Source organism: Pelobates fuscus, chromosome 13 (genome assembly GCF_036172605.1).
Source record: "Pelobates fuscus isolate aPelFus1 chromosome 13, aPelFus1.pri, whole genome shotgun sequence".
NCBI classification, from domain to species: domain Eukaryota; kingdom Metazoa; phylum Chordata; class Amphibia; order Anura; family Pelobatidae; genus Pelobates; species Pelobates fuscus.
This window is the reverse complement of record NC_086329.1, coordinates 91,973,862-91,993,031: the sequence shown is the minus strand read 5'-3', so window position 1 is coordinate 91,993,031 and position 19,170 is coordinate 91,973,862. Positions and strand designations below refer to the sequence as shown.

The window sequence follows — 19,170 nt, the reverse complement described above, 5'->3', positions numbered from 1 at the left end:
GTCTGGCAAAGTTATAGCTATTATGTATTTCTTTAATCTATTGTAAAAGCGAATAACTCAAGCCAAACAAACTTTCTCACAGATATGTTTCCTACCTGTAACTTTGAATATAAATCCACACAATCGGCCTTTAGGGAAAGATATTTTTGTTTTACTCCATAAAAAAATAAAATAATAATAATTCCATGATCGAAATTAATAGTAATAAAGTAATTGTTTTGATAGTTCACAGTAAGGTAGTTTCCCCCATAAATATTCAAAATCCATTTATTTATTAGTATTAGTGGCATTTGTAAAGCGCCAACGTATGCTGAAGCGCTGTACAAAAACACAGATCAATACAAAGGGTAGAGGCTGTGACCTGAGATCGAGCCATTGACGCTCTTTTATGCAGAGAGCCCAGTTAGATAGTATGTGAGCTACAAATGTAAAATGAAAAAAAACTAACTCTGTAATCACAGCCCCAACAAGTAGACAGCACATTATTCACAAGGAGTGGAATATTATAACCCCTGATGGAGGAACAAAGAAATACTTCTAAAATGCCCTCATATGAGGTTTTTTTTTTTTTTTTTTTTAATTCTTTATTTTGGTTGTGCAATAAAAGTTAACAAACATTCCCGCAGTGCCACGATAGCAGTTGCAGGTGTGTCATAATATACAGCGTAATAATATTTAGTAGCACAGTTTTGTGAAGTGAGTGTTTAAGTAGTTAGCGTCCTGTACCTGGATGGGTACGCATAAGGAATACCTTATAGTCATATGGATTAGACATTTTAGCGTTTAGATTAAATTAAAGTATCATTAATATGTTAAAGCGTAAAAGAAAAGAAAATAAAGGGAGGAACAATGAAACATCTTGCATTGTATATCCTGCAGTGTCAGCCCCTAGTTTGTATCTTGTATCTTGTGCGGTCAGCCCCTAGTTTGTTGAGTTACTTAGCCTGAGTCTTTAGTGGGCTCTAGGTGTTGCAGGCGCTTCGTGCCTTTCAGTTCTCATATAGAGAACGTGACTGTTGGGTTGGGTTGTCTGTGGGCGCCCTCGTTTCGTCGTGGTGTTTTCTGTTGTTCCTACCTGTATGTCTTGTTGTATGAGTGTGGGCGTTTAGGAGAGGGGTGGTATAGGAGAGGTCAGGCTCTGTGTGGGATTCCGGGAGGGTCGTCTCTGCATGTGTGCGGCGTTCCGAGCCGCATGCGTCTAATGTGGAGGGTAGGTCTGCGAGTTACTCATGTGTGCATATCGTCTATGAGGCGTCCTGCAGTTCGGCTCCTGGTGTGTTGTGTACGCACTGACGTGGCTGATGTCTCTGCCGTCTCCCTCTAGGTCATTTTGTGGCGCCCTGTGTCCCATGTTTGTAAGCCTAGTTGGAGGGTGTGTCTGAGAGTTACTCGCTGCTCGAGTGTCTCTTGGGGGGGACGCTCTTGTCCCTGTTAGTGTTGGTCTAGGTAATAAATCTATTCTAATAACAGTAAAAAATATAATAATAATGAGAGTGATAAAACGAAACCAAATTTCGGTATCAGAGTCTCTGGACTTATCCAGTTCAGTGGGGATGAAAGCAATGCAGTCTCAGTACTTGGCTTGGAGTAGGTACTTATGGGCCGTGAGGCCATCTGTAGCCATCGGGTGGCCCATTGAGGGTACCAGCCGGTATCTTCCGTCATCCCACTGAGTCCTTTGGGGGGTCTTGTCGCCCCCGGCATGGTGTCACTCCGGGTTGCTTAAGTCCGCGTTTCTGTTTAGGGTCAGGGTTTGCTGCCTTCAGGGGTGTTGTCGCTTGTTGCGCTGCGGTGTGCGGGTCCGGTAGCGGGAGGTTCCGCAGAAACTCTGTATGGTCTTCAGAGGCAGTCAGCGTGTGTATGGAGTCCCCCAGCGACACCACCAGGGTTCCCGACAGCCCCCATCGGTACCTGATTCCCCGGTCTCTTAGGATCCGGGTTACGGCTGCGAATCTGCGCCGGTCTAGGAGGACCGCAAAGGGTAGATCTTCATTTATAGAGATCCTGCAATTGGCTATCAGCAGGTTTGGTCGTTGCCTGGCTCGGGCCATGATGGAGGATTTCGCGTTTATGTCCCTGGTCACCGCTATTATGTCTCACGGTGCGTCTGCGGGTGCTGTAGGGGCCTTTCGGACTCTGAAAGCCGTGACCAAGGTTGGTGTTCCGCCTTCGTCCTTGAGTCCCAGGGCATGAAGTACTTCGCGGGCGAAACCTATTAAGGCTTCTTGTCCCACCGTTTCTGGTGCCCCGCGGATCCTGATATTCCTCCTCCGGTGCCGGATTTCCAGGGATGTCACAGTGCGGGATAGACGCTGCACTTGCTGGGTGAGTGTGTCTAACCGGGTAGTAGTGTCGTCCAGCTTCTCCCCTCTTTCCTTATCTTTGGCCTCTATGGCTCCCATGCGGTGTCTCAGGCCGCCAATCTCCTCCTGTACCCCGGCGAGGTCCGCTTTCCATACCTCCCTCAGGTCTCGGAGGAGGTTTTTGATGTCCCCTTTAGTGGAGGGAGATTTGTCCGAGTCCGAGTCTGTCCTCTGGTACACTCTGCCATAGGTCTGGGGAGCTTGAGCTCTCTCCTCGTCGTGTGACGGCTCAGAGTCGCTGAAGCCGCATGGGTCTCCGAGCGCCATGTTTGCTCTGGCCTGTGAGGACGGCCTGTTAAAGGATAGGCGAATATCGGAGTGACCTGCACCCTCTGTATGGGCGATTTTCCTATTTTTCCGCCCCATCTCTCTTAGGAAAGGTTGTGAGGTAGGTGAAGTCGTCGTGGATCATGCACTTTAGGGCTAAAAGTCAGGTTTTCTCTCTATGGAGCGGGAGCTCTGCAGAAGCACGACCGCTCAGTAGCTCAGCCAGCAACCCTCATATGAGGTTTTAAAAACATTTGGGGGATAATTTCGAAATCTGCTGCTTCCTATTTCACTACACCCTCTCACATTCCACCATAATCCGTGTCCTATCTACAAAGGAAAAATGGTAAAAAGGCTCCCTCAAACTCCACACTGCTTCCCACCCCGCCTGTTACAATCTCTTACCACAAACACTGATAACCACTGCCTTATTTGATATATTGTTTGCTATTTGCATATCCTTAGCAGTAGATGGACGCCTCCTGCCTGGAGTCTGGGGTAAGAAAAAACACATAGAGCTGGCAGCCCAGGCTGTAATAATGCAGGAGACTGGAGTGGCACTAATTACAATATAACCCACTTTTCTTGCTGGTGCAGGATAACGGGAGTTGGGGTATAGAGTACCGGGAAAGGCTAGTGGGAGTTTGAGTATAGTAGGCTGGGCAGGATATTGGGAGTTGGAGTATAGGACTGGGCAGGATAGTAGGAGTTGGAGTTTGTAGCTGCCCCTACCCCACCTCCTCTAATAGACAGTCTGAGCTCAGGGGTCTCTTAGGAGTTAAATCAATTTTGTTTCTGTTTATGCAGTCCTAGCCACACCTCCCCTGTCTGTGACTGACAAAGACTCCATGAAAACAAAATTGTTTCATTTTGAATCAGATGTAATTTGCTTTAAAGGTTTTTATCTCCTGCTCTGTAAATTGAACTTAAATTACATACAGGAGGTTTGTGCAAGGTCTAGCAAGCTGTTAAGGGAGCAGGAGATTAGAAATGCTAAATTAACCCTTTAAGGACACATGACGTGTGACGTGTCATGATTACCTTTTATTCCAGAAGCTTGGTCCTTAAGGGGTTAAACAGAATTTGCAATGCAGGAAGTGTAAACATTAGATGACTCTTTACAGGAAGTGTTTAGTAAGGCTGTGTACGTCACATGCATGGAGGCGTGACTAGGGCTGCATAAACAAAGTGATTTAACTCCTAAATGGGTGGGAATTCAGTAATGAGACAGTAGGGGAATGACCTATACCCCAAAACTACTTAATTAAGCTAAAGTTGCTTTGGTGATTATAGTGTCCCTTTAAAGTTCTAATGCATGAATTGGTTATCTGTTGTTCATTGGCTTTATATTTTCACTTTATGTCAAGAGCAGCAAAAATGGTGCTGTGCAGAACCACGCTCACTGGCTGAGAGCTTAGAGGATGATGATCCTGTATCGGGTGATGTATGGATTCTCCTGAAGCAAAGCCAGAGGTGTGAAATCTCATGGGACCCAGGTAAATTCTACTATGGGTTATGGTGCTTGGAGTTGTCCTTTAACAAATGGTGTACAAATGTGTGACATCACTTAACAATTTCAACCAATTAGGACTTGCTATAATTGATTAGCAGCTTATTTGTTTTTCTCCATGTAACTAATACCTCAGAAAGCCCAGAGAACATCAAATTTTAGGACATAAGAGACAATTTTTTTTTTTTGGTTTCCTTGTTGTTTCCCAGGAGAACATAAAGCCAGTTTACGTTTTGCATAATTTAGTTTTGAGTAAGGCTAGAGACTGTGTTTTACTGTTGATGCATTCATTTGGATCTATTGTTGCACACCGTCCTTTGGTTATACACTCCATTGACCCGTGTTACCTCCGCAATTGGGCCTAGTGTGATGGTCTACTGTGGTGTGTCCACACTGCCGGGCAGGAGATAATGTGGGCCTTGACAGCAACTGGCAAAGAGGGACTAGGGGAACACGGGTTCTTTGAGGGGAGTCCCTGTGGACTTTTCTACTCTCTCACTGGAAGTGGTTTCTCAGGATTGGCCTATTGTGACTATGGGAAGCTTTGCAGGTCAGACAGCTATAATGCCTAGCCAGCTGTGAGGGGCATTGGGGAGAGGTGATAATCTGTCTCAGTAGACACATCTCATTTTCTTTCATCCATTATGTGTATATACTTACCACTTACCATGAGACCTTATTCAGAGCCTGACCACTGTTTGCTGCTCTAAGCACATCAGTTCTCCTGTCCCATTTAGACTGGGGCCATCCTAAATGTCTACTTTCTGGGAGTCCAAATGACCTCCAAGCCACCCGTCCTATATCACAGCCCTGCCTACACATTGGGGACCTCTCCTTGAGGCAGTTAAGGAGCCATCACTGAGGCTATTTTATGGTCTCCTTGTGTCCTTACTGCGTTACCCTTTAGCTCCAGCTTTTATTAATTGTTTTTTTCTCTTTCTATACTCTTCATTTTTTTGTTGACACTATCGTACCTACTCAACCTTTATTTTCGCAGCAGATGTTTCAGCCTACAAGCCAAGATGTAGGAGTTTCAGTAACCATACATAATTGTATTCCGACTATGGACAACTATGTCCTTATCCCACCGGGCAATGCTCATTTTAGACTTTATATTTTTTTCTTCCAACATGGCATTTCAATAACTATACATTATTTTTATTTTTTTACAATTTTTACTCACCCTTGAAATTGCCTGTGGCTTTGATATTTCCATGACACTAGGTTAAATCTAGCCTGTACCAAAGTTTGCCACCCATTTTCAAACTTCTACATGAAGACTACTGATCCTACCAGTGGATAATAGGGATAATAAGTCCCTATTACCTGTATTGTTGTCTAAACTGCTCATCAAACTACTACTGACCATAAAATGCATTTGTTTCCACTGGTCACCAGACAGCCAGTAACTGACCTCTAAAACCTAGACAATTTTCACTTGTTGAAAAATTTGTAACACAAATAAAAGTCGTCACACATTTCAGTATGAATACATTTTATTGACCAGCAAGCAAAAATAAGATTGTATTATTTTTTAATTTTTTTTTAATCTTGTTCCAGAACAAAAAAAAAAAGCAAAACATTCATCGAGTTTCATACATTCTCAGCTATTTACAAACGATGTATTTATATATACATATACACACATACACCTCTTAATCTCTGCTTTTAAATTCACAAACCGCCACTACTCAGCAGCGGTGAGGAGATGAACGGTGTCTATTAACTAAACAGTGATTACAGTGTGTGTCTAAAATATTGGCATTATGTTGTCTTTCCTCCTCCTTTGAGATTTGCACAACCAGAATGCAAATAGATTGTCTGGTCATCATAATTTGTATACGGTCACACATGGTGTTGTGAAGAGGCTATAAAAGGCATATATTTAAGAAAGTTCAGTACAATTATAGCTCTGTAACTTTGACTTGCCCAGTAAGTCTACTTTTTATAATATGAAGCAGGCAACTCTTTTAATTTTCTCATCTTTCTGATCACAGGCCGTAATTTCAATTGCTGCTGTCTTTTACGCAAACGTGTGGTCTTTAACCTTATTTCATATATAAAAGCCATCTATATTTTACTGTCCATTTAGTGTAGATGGCTAGGTTAAGATTTTCTTTGCTAAATCTCTATTATATGTATAGAATAAAGTAAATAACCTTAGGATCGCTACAAATATAGCCCCCTATGCAAGGCATTGTGGGTGAAAATGCCTCCACATCAAAGAGCAATCGCTGAGTTTGACACTACTATTGCTTATGAGCAGATTCCCAAGCATCTGCACATGTGCCACAGTTGGCTACGAGTATGAATAATTAACCTGTAGAGTTAAAACATAGTTTATGTATATTATATTGGGGTGACAAGTGCACTTTAACCCCTTAAGGACCAAACTTCTGGAATAAAAGGGAATCATGACATGTCACACATGTCATGTGTCCTTAAGGGGTTAAAACCCTTGTTCACTTAATTTGAAATTGAAAGAAAAGTCACACTGTAAAATACTACTTAGCCAATATATACCCCACGCATCTATGACTTAACATCTGCTATTTAAAATTTAGCACCCAGTAAAAATATCTACTCATGTCCGTGCCAGGAAGCAATATCTCTGGGGATCAATATATATATAGAGCTATACTTTCCCCACAAAGGATTTCAGGTTTAATAAATCATTGACATTTAAAAAAAAACAAAACACAATCGTGTATATTGCAGCATACAAAAGAAGCGTGTTCATTAAAAATGAAACAAAAAGCACTTTTTATCAGACAGAAAAAAACAGCAACTATTTACAGAAGATCAAGTCGTACAAAACATAAATACAATTGAAGATTAGAGGAAGAGCATGTATTCGGTTAGTGTAGAGCAGCATTGCAGTGTGTTTTTTTTTTCCTCTGATTAATAAAATCAAGGGGTTATAACAGCGTAAACACTGCCTTTTCAGAGAAAGCGTGAAATTCACATTGAAGTCTCAGTGAATAACCCTGTCTGTATCCGTGATGGCATGGCAGCGGGTTTTAACGGAGGATTGTAAGAATCACAATACATCAGAGCTGTGTAAAGAGTAGTAAAGTGTGATCAATCACAAATACAGATCTCAAACTAATCCGCAAAATGTTATCCCCAAGAAGCATGGCTACTGTCGCTAGGGATTCTGGGTTAGCAATAAAAGTGATTGACTCTTTAATAAAACTTGGAGCTCTCTTAACCCCTTAAGGGCCAAACTTCTGGAATAAAAGGGAATCATGACATGTCACACATGTCATATGTCCTTAAGGGGTTAAGCTGAGGTTTCACAAGGTTGCTGGCTGTCTGAGCATACTGAGAATTGTGTGCAAGGGGGTACTAAAATCTACCGTATTATCAACCACTGCAACTAAAATGGAATGTTGTATTCTACATCTCTAATTTTCAAAATTTGCTGGTTTCATTAGAAAAACTAGAATATCGCTATGTGTATAAACTTGGAGAGATGCTTCTGATTGTGTCCAGTTTTTGAAATGTTTCTACATCTTTACTTTACAGTTATCGAAATTCAATGTCAAAGCAGAGACCTGGAAGGCATTTAAAAATACGTTTTCCACAAAGATCTCTGTTAACCTGGGAGTGCATAGTGGGGGTGACAGGGAACCGATAACAGGTAAGTAATGCACGAGATGGGGGATATTACATTTACATGCACTAATAAAAATGAAACCCAAATGAATTGCCATGCAGTTTGCAGAGATCACTATGGCTATACAGAGAGTGGTAGATGGGCATTGGGTCTATTCTATCAATGTAGCATTAGGGAAAGATGCACTGCTATATTTTAAGATCTTACCTAGTTTTTTACATTATTTTGTGTTACCAAGCTCTCCTAATGCAGTCTTTATAGAATAGACGCACCCATTTAATGTCCATTTTTTTGCCATCTACCCAAGGCAGTTTAATAGTGAAGCTTCCTGTCTGATTGATATTACAATGTCAAGTTATTCTGTTGGGCTGTGAGATTGATCAAATCTTCTCTCACCTGTACGGTTACAAAAACAAAACAATTAAAAAAAAATAACTTAAAATGGCTTCTGCTTAAAAATAGTAAATAAATAAGAAGGGAAAAATAAAGTCACTTGAGTAGGACTAGAGCAGCAGGGACACCCGTCTTAATGAAATGTATGGCGCGGCTTTAAATGCGTCAGGCTGAGGTCCAAACCCGGTGAGAATGTTTAATTCATGTATTAGTAGAAGATGCATTTTTGTGCAGTATTGGAGATTGGTCTTTGTGCAACCATATCTTGGATCATTTCTAAAGTAGTGCTTCTGAGGAAGGTTAAATCTCTCCGGCTGTCAAACTTTGGTATAAGCCCGGATATTTTGACACCGTCCCCTGCGCCAACAGACCTACCAGTGTATGCTATGTGTGTGCTGTGTGTTTACGTTTAACAGTCATACGCAGCCATCTCTGGATTCACTCATTGGTCTGTTTCATGGTATGAGAACATGTTACACTGTTAATGTCCCAGGTTCTCCTCCTCCTGACAGTCCAGTCATTCATTCTAACTGCGTCCCGGGGGTTCTCGGTAGAGCAGTGTTTCCACTTCCTGGCCATAGGGGGAGCGGAGTCTTATTTGCTGCCCCGTGATGTTTAGCTCTCAGAAGATCCTTGCTGTGCATCTCTCACGTCATGAACGCTTTCTGCTTCTTCTGGAATGTCCTGCATTCTCTGGAACTCTGCAAAATGGTGAAACAGGAAGAAATGAGTTGAGGACTAGAATGATAAAAAGGCAGATAAAGAACTCAAAACCCTTCAGGAGGAACAGCCAAGGTTATTCACTAAACATCAGACTTTAGCAAATTACAGTTGAGTGGAAAAACTGAGGCAAAAACAGCTGATATGGAAATGCTCACCAGGCCTGCTATAGTCACTGCATGGCTCTATTAACTGCAAGTTTTGTAATACAGATTTTAGTGCATAGACCGGACGAAGTTCACATTTTAGGCCAAAAGGTCATGACAGGTTCACTTTAACAGATATTCGCACTCAACCCACAGGCAATGAATATATAATTTAAAGATATAACAGATATTCACTTAAATATTTGGAGACATTAACTTTCTGTCCAGTCCAGTACTGCAATATCTTTACACTACTGGAACATGCACCTCCAGTCCTGTATGTGCTCCAATTAGATTTTCCATGCTGTGGGACAGTCCCCTCCCCCACAATTCCAACATCTACACAGATTGATCTGAGTCCCTCTGTTCCTTCTCTTTAGTGCTAGGGAGTAACCATAGCAATCCTGTGCTTGGACCGCTTGGCGGAGGTCTTTCCAGCTCAACCCGTCGGTCAATCCTTGGCAGCAAAATGCAGAGTCAAAAATTAAAATACCCAAATGACCTGTGAACCAAAGTTGTGTTTTGATTCAGAAATCATAACAAGATCAGCTAGTGGACCCCCGTTTTCATGTAATACACATACTTAACACCAAGACTAAGATAAGGAGTTTAAGCAAGTAGTAGGTCTTGTAGCTAGAACATATCTGAACTGGTCTAAATGTGAATTTTACAAACTGCATTCAATATGAATTATTGTTGTCCTTTCAGAATGAGGATGGAAGAGATATATTCAGAAGTGTTTAAACCCAAAATCTCAGCAAAGCAGGTGGGAGCCAGGACTTTGTAACATACACCCACCTCGTGCACTGGAAGGTGAGACTGGAGGACCTCCCCCCTCTTCTTCTGAGGACTCTGTGTCCACCGTCTCTGGCAGCCTCTCCAATTCTGTCAGGTCACTTAAGTCATCTTTAAGGTCTAGATCTTCCTGGAAGGTGAGACGCGGAACTAGCCCATCTGTGGTATCATGTGTCCGTCTGTCTGGGGGCAGCTGTGTGGGAAGCACAAAGACATACTTTAGGATGTTATAAGTGAACAGTGGCATGTTGGTTCCCATGGAGATGCTCAAGTAGGTCATTTAACCCCTTAAGGACACAACTTCTGGAATAAAATGGAATCATGATGGAATATTTCCGTCATGTGTCCTTAAGGGGTTAATAGATGTATTAGTTTGGCCCAGGCTAAACTGTTTCAGACATTTAAACCTCTGCGTCACAGGTGTGTCACTTCATACGTGGCTGGTGCCATTCGTAGTTTGATTTTTTTCATTGTGTGCTTTTATTTGAGAAGTAAGAGAAAAGAATGGCAATCATTTTTAAAGAAGCGTTGTGCAGGTCACATTTCTGATAAAAGCAATATTATTATTATTAGATATTACTGGTTAAATACCTCCAAGGCTGATTCAGCAAACGGAATGAATTGCAATCTGGGTTAGTTTGGCTGTTGAAGGCAAGTGAATCAACCACAGATTATTAACTTTTATTTAACTGCCTTAGTTAAACATTGCCACTCCAGAGGCCGTGGAAGTTAGCGAATGTTGTGCCCATTCACAAGAAAGGTAGTAGGGAGGAGTCGGGCAACTATAGGCCAGTAAGCCTTACTTCAGTAGTGGGGAAAGTGATGGAAACCATGTTAAAGGATAGGATTGTTGAACATCTAAAAACACATGGATTTCAAGATCAGAGACAACATGGGTTTACTTCATGGAGATCATGCCAAAATAATCTTATTGATTTTTTTGATTGGGTAACTAAAATAATAGATCAGGGTGGTGCAGTAGACATTGCTTACCTAGATTTCAGTAAGGCTTTTGACAATGTTGCACATAGAAGGCTTATCAATAAACTGCAATCTTTGAGTTTGGCTTGTCACCAGTGGGGTACCTCAGGGACCCATTCTCTTTAATATTTTTATTAGTGATATTCCAGAAGGTCTTGATGGTAAGGTGTGTCTTTTTGCTGATGATACTAAGATATGTAACAGGGTTGATGTTCCCGGAGGTAAAAACCCAAGGGCAGAGTACAGAATATTTGATTGAGTCCTAACCTCAACACCCGAGGAAAGGGACTTAGGGGTAATTATTTCTGATGACTTAAAGGTAGGCAGACAATGTAATAGAGCAGCAGGAAATGCTAGCAGAATGCTTGGTTGTATAGGGAGAGGGATTAGCAGTAGAAAGAGGGAAGTGCTCATGCCATTGTACAGAACACTGGTGAGACCTCACTTGGAGAATTGTACGCAGTACTGGAGACCATATCTCCAGAAGGATATTGATACTTTAGAGAGAGTTCAGAGAAGGGCTACTAAACTGGTTCATGGATTGCAGGATAAAACTTACCAGGAAAGGTTAAAGGATCTTAACATGTATAGCTTGAAGGAAAGACGAGACGGGGATATGATAGAAACATTTAAATACATAAAGGGAATCAACACAGTAAAGGAGGAGACTATATTTAACAGAAGAAAAACTACCACAACAAGAGGTCATAGTCTTAAATTAGAGGGACAAAGGTTTAAAAATAATATCAGGAAGTATTACTTTACTGAGAGGGTAGTGGATGCATGGAATAGCCTTCCAGCTGAAGTGGTAGAGGTTAACACAGTGAAGGAGTTTAAGCATGCATGGGATAGGCATAAGGCTATCCTAACTATAAGATAAGGCCAGGGACTAATGAAAGTATTTAGAGAATTGGGCAGACTAGATGGGCCGAATGGTTCTCATCTGCTGTCACATTCTATGTTTCAATGTCTAAGTCTTCCAGGATGGTCTACAAGCAGTGCATTAATGGAAATGTAGTCTATGGCAGAGTCATTGGCCTCACCAGGTGAGGAAATGATTTATGGTATCAATTTCTTCATAAAGTATATTGGTATTGTTATAGATTATATGTAATCTTATGTTCTGATAAGGAAAACTTGAAGCACCATAACTACTACACCCTGACAATGCCATACTATAAGTATTAAAACCATTTTACAATGGTGTAACTTCTTGGGGTCCACCAGGCATATGGGTATGAAATAAGGAGCAGAGGTAGAAGTAAAACCTATAGCTTTAGGGTTTGTGTTTAGACTATATGAGGAGTGGAGGGGAGATAGGTACCTGAGGTGGAGTGAAGGTCTGATACAAGGCATCTCCAGCGGGTAAACTCCGCCTCCTTGGGTCTACTCCTCTGTGGATCCTGGCAAGCTCTGCGCCTCCATTGCTCCTCTCCTTCTGCAGCATGCTCACATGTCTCTTTACTTCGTCCAGCTCCCGCTCAAGCACACTTCTGGTCTGTTCAGTCTCTCTGAGCCTGGCTTCAAGCATTCCTGCCTCCTGGACCCTCTCCTCACACTGCCTCTTGCACCTGCGCAGTTCCTCCTGCAAAAGCGTATGTTGGCGCTGAAGCAGGGTGAGCTCTGTACCTTGCTTATCCAAGCTCTTGGAGAGGGGCTCCACCATAGATATATCACGAGAGTTGGTGCGGCACAGACGATCCTTCTTGTCACTGCCCTCCTGGGTGTGGACATCTACCATTGTCTCCTGTTGTGTGACCAAGGCCTAGGAAAAAACAAAACAAAACAGCTTCATCAGTACGAAGAAGCCAATATGTTTAACATTTATTGCTATTGTTCCACCTACCTTGTATATAATTCTAAAAATGCAATGAATTTAGGCATTCAATTACATACAGACCCTTTTATAACAGTCACATACAGAATGTCTAAAAGCAGACACAACCTCTATGTAGGATACTGCATCCAGCTAAAATGGCTACTATTAAGTAACTTAGTACTTTTTAAGCCCCTTGCCCTGAAGCACATTAAGGGATAGTGGGCAGGACATTTGCCCAATTCAGAATTACTGAATGGGTAAAAATAAGGAGTGGAGCGCAGCATTGTGAGCAACAAGACAGACCTATAATGGAAAAAATTCTAATTAAATGAACCATCAAGACTGGACAAAGACGCTGTCCGTGTCGAAACATGGCCGAAACCACTAAGTAGTGGTGAATAATTCTCCAGTTGCATACTTTGTAGTGCTGTGGCTCATTTAATTTTATTTCTTTCATTTTGAAGGCTTTTTGGAAAGTAGCTTTGTGAGCTTGCACCTCCGCTAGCTACTAGGAGTGCTGGATCTCCAATAAAATCCACGATCAGATCTATAATGGAAGTCTCACCTGAAGCCCATGTAACAAGCTGTAAATGTTCGCAATCCTCTGCACAGCATCCTGTGACGAGAAGAGTGAGAAAAGCAAACTGTTAGTCACTGGATTTATGGCAGGGATCTCCGTTATCATATAACACAGAGGAGGTTTCAGCTGTAAATTCTCAGTTCTTTACCTCTTGTGGGCTTTTCTGTTGTAGCTGATTCCCATTCCGATCCTGGAGTAGAAGAAAAAACTTGAGTTAAAGGCATTTTTATCTAACCTACAGAAAGAAGGCTATATTCCAGTGAAACGAGAGACTCACCTTCTGATTGGAGTCCTCATCCTTGGTGGTCTCCAGGGACCCATTGAGACTTCCTGTTTCACCATCTAGAAATTAAGGGACATATTAACAAGATGGCCAAACCCACATCCCCCTTTTCTTTAGTCTGCTTGTGTTGATCACTACTTACTCGTGTCTGAGGCACTGGACGAATTTGAGGTATGGTTTAGGTCATTTTTAAGAAGTGACTGCTCTGATCCTGCCCCGAGCACCACATCCTTTAGGGCTTCCACTGGAGAAGACAAGCAGAAAACCAATTATGACTAGCCTGAACAATCTCTCTTCTAACCATATTTCTAGTACTCCATCATTCCTAACCTCAGCCGGACAGTCCTCTTATTTAAAATTCACTTCTTTCCTTTACATGACTCACCTTCTTTGATGGCCTCATTGACTAGCTTCTCCCCACGGTGACTGTCTGTTGAGTCTGTCCTGAAGAGGCTACGAGAGTTCACGCAAATAGCAGGAGAGTCCTCACCGGCCTGTAACTGCAGCACTTTGTTAAACAGTGCCACCTTCTCTTCCAGAATATCTACCACCTCTCTGTCCTTCTGCTGGATCACCTCTGTCAGGAGAAACACAAAAATGACCATTATATCATTGCACTGGTGTAATACAAAGATTGACCAAACCAGCTGTTACAAACACCACAATACATGCCTCCACCCCCTTCCTGTCCCATGCCTGTACCTTTTAGTTTCCTCAATTTAGCTTCAACTTCAGTCTCAATTAATTGGAAATCCTCTCGTTTTGGGCACCTGAAAGAGAAGAGAGAGGTGTAACATCACTCTGAGAACACAGACAGGGCATGTCATGCAAATTAAACTTTCCCATGATCCTTTGGTAAAACAGAATTGGTACATAGTGCAATCCAGATGCTCGTACCTGTCGGGACCCAGTAAGTTGCTTTAAAAAAAAAAAAAAAAAAAGTTGCACATCTTCAAAGTTTTCCTCCATGTACTGCTTAATGGGTCTGCCTGCACATTCAAGGCTTAACTCTTAACCCACAAGACTCTGCGCAGAAGAGGATTATGGGATGAGCAGATTACAGGGGAGTGTCATTCATCCTAAATGATGAATAGGACTGCTCTCTGGGGATAAACTAATAGCAGCCATACCGCTGCTGCAATCTGTTTACATATAGTGAACTGGGTTATTTGCACTGACTGGCAGAACCTTAGTCCATGCACATGGGCACTCTCGCTTTGTAAGAGAGCGCGTTTAGAACAAATTGTACAGGCAGTATGCTGGCACCTCACACAAACATAGGAATAAACTGATACGGGCAGCTTTCCGTTTTGGATTGGCTGATTCACACTGAAGTGGTTACAATACTTTGAATAACAGGGAGTCATTCTTTTAAACACGGCGATATATACACACATACATTTTAAACATATTAAAAAGCCGTTTTTTTTTTATTGTGGTTGACAGATATTGCATTTTCTAAGTGCAGGACTGCTAGCACCATCTCCTGTCTCAATAAAGGGTGTGTAATGACAGGTCCGCTCAGCTAAAAGTTGCTGATTCTTAAATTGACACACTAACAAGGGCATTCACTAATGTGATAATTCAAACTGAATTCACAGTGAATTTAACATAGAAAATAGAAAATTGTTTCAATTGAGCTGTTTGGATTTCAATTTTAAACTCACCCAGAAATCACTTTGATTTCTCACTTCGTGAATAACCATGAAATGACCAGAAATGACTCTAGCTTAATGCAGTTTGGGTGTGTTGATCAGGCTCCTTGCAGTCTCACTTCTAAATTCTCTGCCATTTAGGAGTCTAATCACTTTGCTTATGTTGCACTAACCAGATATTCTATCACTATTAGCACTTACACTTTGACAGACTGTTCTATTATTTTCATCCAGGTGTTCCTCTCTTCGCGGGAAGCAGCGTGCACCTCATACATTTCAGGAGGCTTGGCAATGATCAGGAACATGCCCTTCTCTTGGTTAGCAATGTCTCGAACAATCAGGTTTGGCAGAGAGATCACAGGGGACTTATCCTGGAGGTTAAAAAAACATGTAGTCAGGTGAGCTAGCACTAACCAATCAGAAATCTTCCTACAGCAGCCAAGAGGACAGTTCCACTACTATTCACACATTATTCTATAAGCACTGTTTGTCCTTATACCAAGCTATCTACCATGCTTTCTGGGACACAGTACTTCCATCCTCTACATCAGTGTTCCCCAACCCAGGACTGGGTTGGGGAACACTGATCTACATGGAGCCAGGGTTATAATATTAGTAGAGGGTTCCCACCTTTTTCATCACATTTAAAACTCCACTGTGAGCTGCAGGAATACTGAAACATGAACTGGTGGTGCGCCATAAGGATGGGGACAGTTAAAGAAACACTCAAACCAGCATAATAGAGAGCTGTAGAGGTTATGGTCCAGGAGTGCTCTAGCATTACCCCATTGCATGAAGTCAAGCCGTCTTTAGAGCAGTTTGACTTCTTATCGGTGGTCTGCTGGGTGTCACTCCCTGTTCATGCTACTTCCAACAGTGAGCCAGAAGATCTCTGTCTGAACTAAGCCTGACGGTGCAGGACTCTGCTCATTGGCAGAGAGCGGTCAGCTGACACTTTCATTCAATGAGCTAGCCCTCCACTGCCTGGTTTAGTTCAGGAGAGCTAACAGAAGGTCCTGCTTAGGAGAATGGAGTTATGTCAGAAGTAGTGAAAGTGGAAGCGGAACCTGGCAGACCGCAGGTAAGAAGTCAAACCATTCTACAACCGTTTGACATAGTACAATGGGCTGTGCTAGAGTGCTCCTGGTACCGTAACCACTACAGCATGTTGTTGTTGCAGTTTATGCATGTTTTAAATTATATTCTTAACTCATATTATAAGATTACTCCAAATACCACAACCTCTACAGCAGGCTGTAATGATTAAGGTGGAGATACAGAGAAAGGGCCAGCACTAAGATCACTTACTAGAAAAAGCAATAATATTGGGAGTAATGGTTAAGGTACCAAGAGTACCCTGTAAACAATTATAAGAATGGTTTGTCTTCCTATCTGGGGTCTGCCGGGCGCTGCTCCCCACCTCCACTACTTATGACTTAGAGCCGAACGTTCCTAAGAAAGAGTGTCTGTTAACTCTTCTAGGCTAAGCCCTGTAATGCAGGGCTTAGCTGATCGGCTGCAAGCGTCAGCTGATCACTCTCAGCCAAGGAGCTGGGCCCTACATTGTTCAGAGAAGAGAACTTCTGGCTAACTGTCAGAAGTAGCGGAGGCAGTTAAGAAGTCAAGCCATTCTAAAACCTACTTGACTCCAGGCACCATGACCACTTCAATCACTTTAAGGCTCACTGCGCACTGTGGGAAATTAGGTACTAATGTTCTGTCCTCTACATCCTTCTAACAGGGTAGTCACTAACTGAGGCAAAATAGCCAAAGCTATGACTATAGCAGAGTTGGAGAATTTTACCAGATCGGCTACTTTTGTCTCAGTTTTGCCACTCGGATTTAATTTGCAAAAATTCTGAGTTTAGTGAATAAACCTATTCTGCACATATTATTCCACTGATAACCCCTGTATCTTACCAGAGTTGGGAAGTAATATTTTTGGTCCTTTTCTTGCAGTAAAATTAAGACGTCCGTCATTAGCAGCATTATTACATCTGGCGGAGAAAGGAATTAATTAAACACATTAGGAATAAACATAAACAGCAATGCAGCAAATCACAATCTCATTTGTTTTGTTCGGCAAGAAGGAAAAATGATAACTTATCAATGATCAAACTGGTTTTGTTTTGGCAGATTAACCGTATATGACAAGTAGATGTGAATAAATAAAGGAATATGCAAGAGGTCATTAAAGGGACACTCAACCGACCAAATCCGAAAATCAAAGTCACTATTTAGTAAATATAGCCTTTTTTTTTCATTGGGGAAAATCCATCCAATCAGGGAGAGTTTTTGTGAAAAGGGGCGGTACGGTTATGAAGGTGCGCCATTAAAAAAGACAAACATCAACAAATTAGTAGATATCCCCAAAGGAAATATGCATGTGTGGCAGAGCCTGATCCAATCACCTAACAACTGGTGCAAGACTCCATACAATTTCACACTCAAAAGAGCAGCTACCTAACACACTTAACCCCTTAAGGACTGGACTGTTTTTGCGATGTTGTACATTTGCGACCAGGCCTCTTTTTACACTTTTGTGGTGTTTGTGTTTAGCTGTAATTTTCCGCTCTCTCATTTACTGTTCCGATACAAATTATATATTGGCTTTATTTCAGGACAAAAAAAGGCTTTCTTTACATACCATTATTTATATAATCTCATGTAATTTATTTAAAAAAAATATGATGAATAATTGAAAAAAATACATGTTTTTTTACTTTTACTTGAAATATCTTTTACTCATCTACAAAAGCGAATGAAAAAAACAGCTAAATAGATTCAAAATATTGTCCTGAGTTTAGAAATACCCAATGTTAACATGTTCTTTTTTTGCATGTTATAGGGCTATAAGTACAAGTAGTACAGTGCGGTTTCAAAACACACATTTTTAAAATTTATCAATAGTGACATTGTAACACTGTTATCTGTCATAAATCTCAGAATCACACCCCACATGTACATATTTTTTTAAAGTAGACAACCCAGGGTATTCAATATGGGGTATGTCCAATCTTTTTTAGTAGCCACTTAGTCGCAAACACTGGCCAAAGTTAGCGTTCATATTTGTTTGTGTGTGAAAAAAGTAAAAAACTAAATTGAATGCTAATTTTGGCCAGTGTTTGTGACTAAGTAGCTACTAAAAAAGACTGGACATACCCCATTTGCAATACCTTGGGTTGCCATCATGGGGTAATTCTCATTCCTGGGCTACCATACGCTCTCAAAGGCAACGTAACCAACCTGGCCATTTTCAATGTAAAAATATTTGACCCATATATTTGACCCTGTAACATTCAAAAACGCTATAAAACCTGTACATTGGGGGTACTGTTATACTCAGGAGACTTTGTTGAACACAAATATTAGTGTTTCAAAACAGGAAAACGTATCACAACAATTATATCATCAGTAAAAGTGCTGTTTGTGTGTGAAAAATTTGAAAAAAGTCACTTTCACTGACAATATCATCGCTGTGATATGTTTTACTGTTTTGAATCACTAATATTTGTGTTCAGCGAAGTCTCCCGAATAAAACGGTACCCCGCATGAACAGGTTTTAGGGTGTCGTAGAAAGTTACAGGGTTAAATATAGGGCTAGCAAATTAACTTCTCTGGACTTTCGGCCTGGGTTGCAATCAATAAAATTACTTAATTTTGTAAAAATATTACATAAATACGCACGTAGAATTTAAATATATATGCATATTTATATATTTGAAGTCTACGTATATATTTATATAATTTTGTATATGGACATATGTATATTTCGTATTATTTTTATTTATTTATACATAGATATATAAACTATTTCATTCTAAGTGTATTTTGATATAAATATATATTATCAAAATACAGTTAGAATAAAATTTAATATAGATATCATTTTTTTATTTTTACATGTTTTTATTTGATTTAAATTACTTATTTGTATTTTATAAGAATATATATATATATATACACACACACGTGTGTAATTTAATTATAAGTGTATTTTTATATTAGTATATGTACATAAAATACACTTAGTATGACT

At 41.0% G+C, this 19,170-nt stretch overlaps 1 protein-coding gene across 4 annotated transcripts in view; it reads right to left on the bottom strand.

The window, feature by feature from the left end:
- Positions 1–19,170, bottom strand: part of ARHGEF2 (Rho/Rac guanine nucleotide exchange factor 2) — a 602,646-nt gene that overhangs the window by 413,702 nt on the left and 169,774 nt on the right. For 3 of the 4 annotated variants that reach the window (XM_063439525.1, XM_063439526.1, XM_063439528.1), the window contains 12 exons: positions 17,052–17,128; positions 15,333–15,502; positions 14,179–14,246; positions 13,862–14,053; positions 13,619–13,720; positions 13,471–13,535; positions 13,342–13,383; positions 13,179–13,229; positions 12,119–12,559; positions 9,817–10,006; positions 6,597–8,853; positions 5,619–6,520 (listed from right to left, as the gene is read on the bottom strand). In XM_063439525.1, coding sequence (XP_063295595.1) covers positions 8,768–8,853; positions 9,817–10,006; positions 12,119–12,559; positions 13,179–13,229; positions 13,342–13,383; positions 13,471–13,535; positions 13,619–13,720; positions 13,862–14,053; positions 14,179–14,246; positions 15,333–15,502; positions 17,052–17,128 — 1,484 coding nt within the window. In that variant the 3' untranslated portion in view covers positions 5,619–6,520; positions 6,597–8,767. Of the gene's footprint in view, positions 1–5,618; positions 6,521–6,596; positions 8,854–9,816; positions 10,007–12,118; positions 12,560–13,178; positions 13,230–13,341; positions 13,384–13,470; positions 13,536–13,618; positions 13,721–13,861; positions 14,054–14,178; positions 14,247–15,332; positions 15,503–17,051; positions 17,129–19,170 lie in introns of those variants that run through there. The other variant, XM_063439527.1, reaches the window with a different exon arrangement.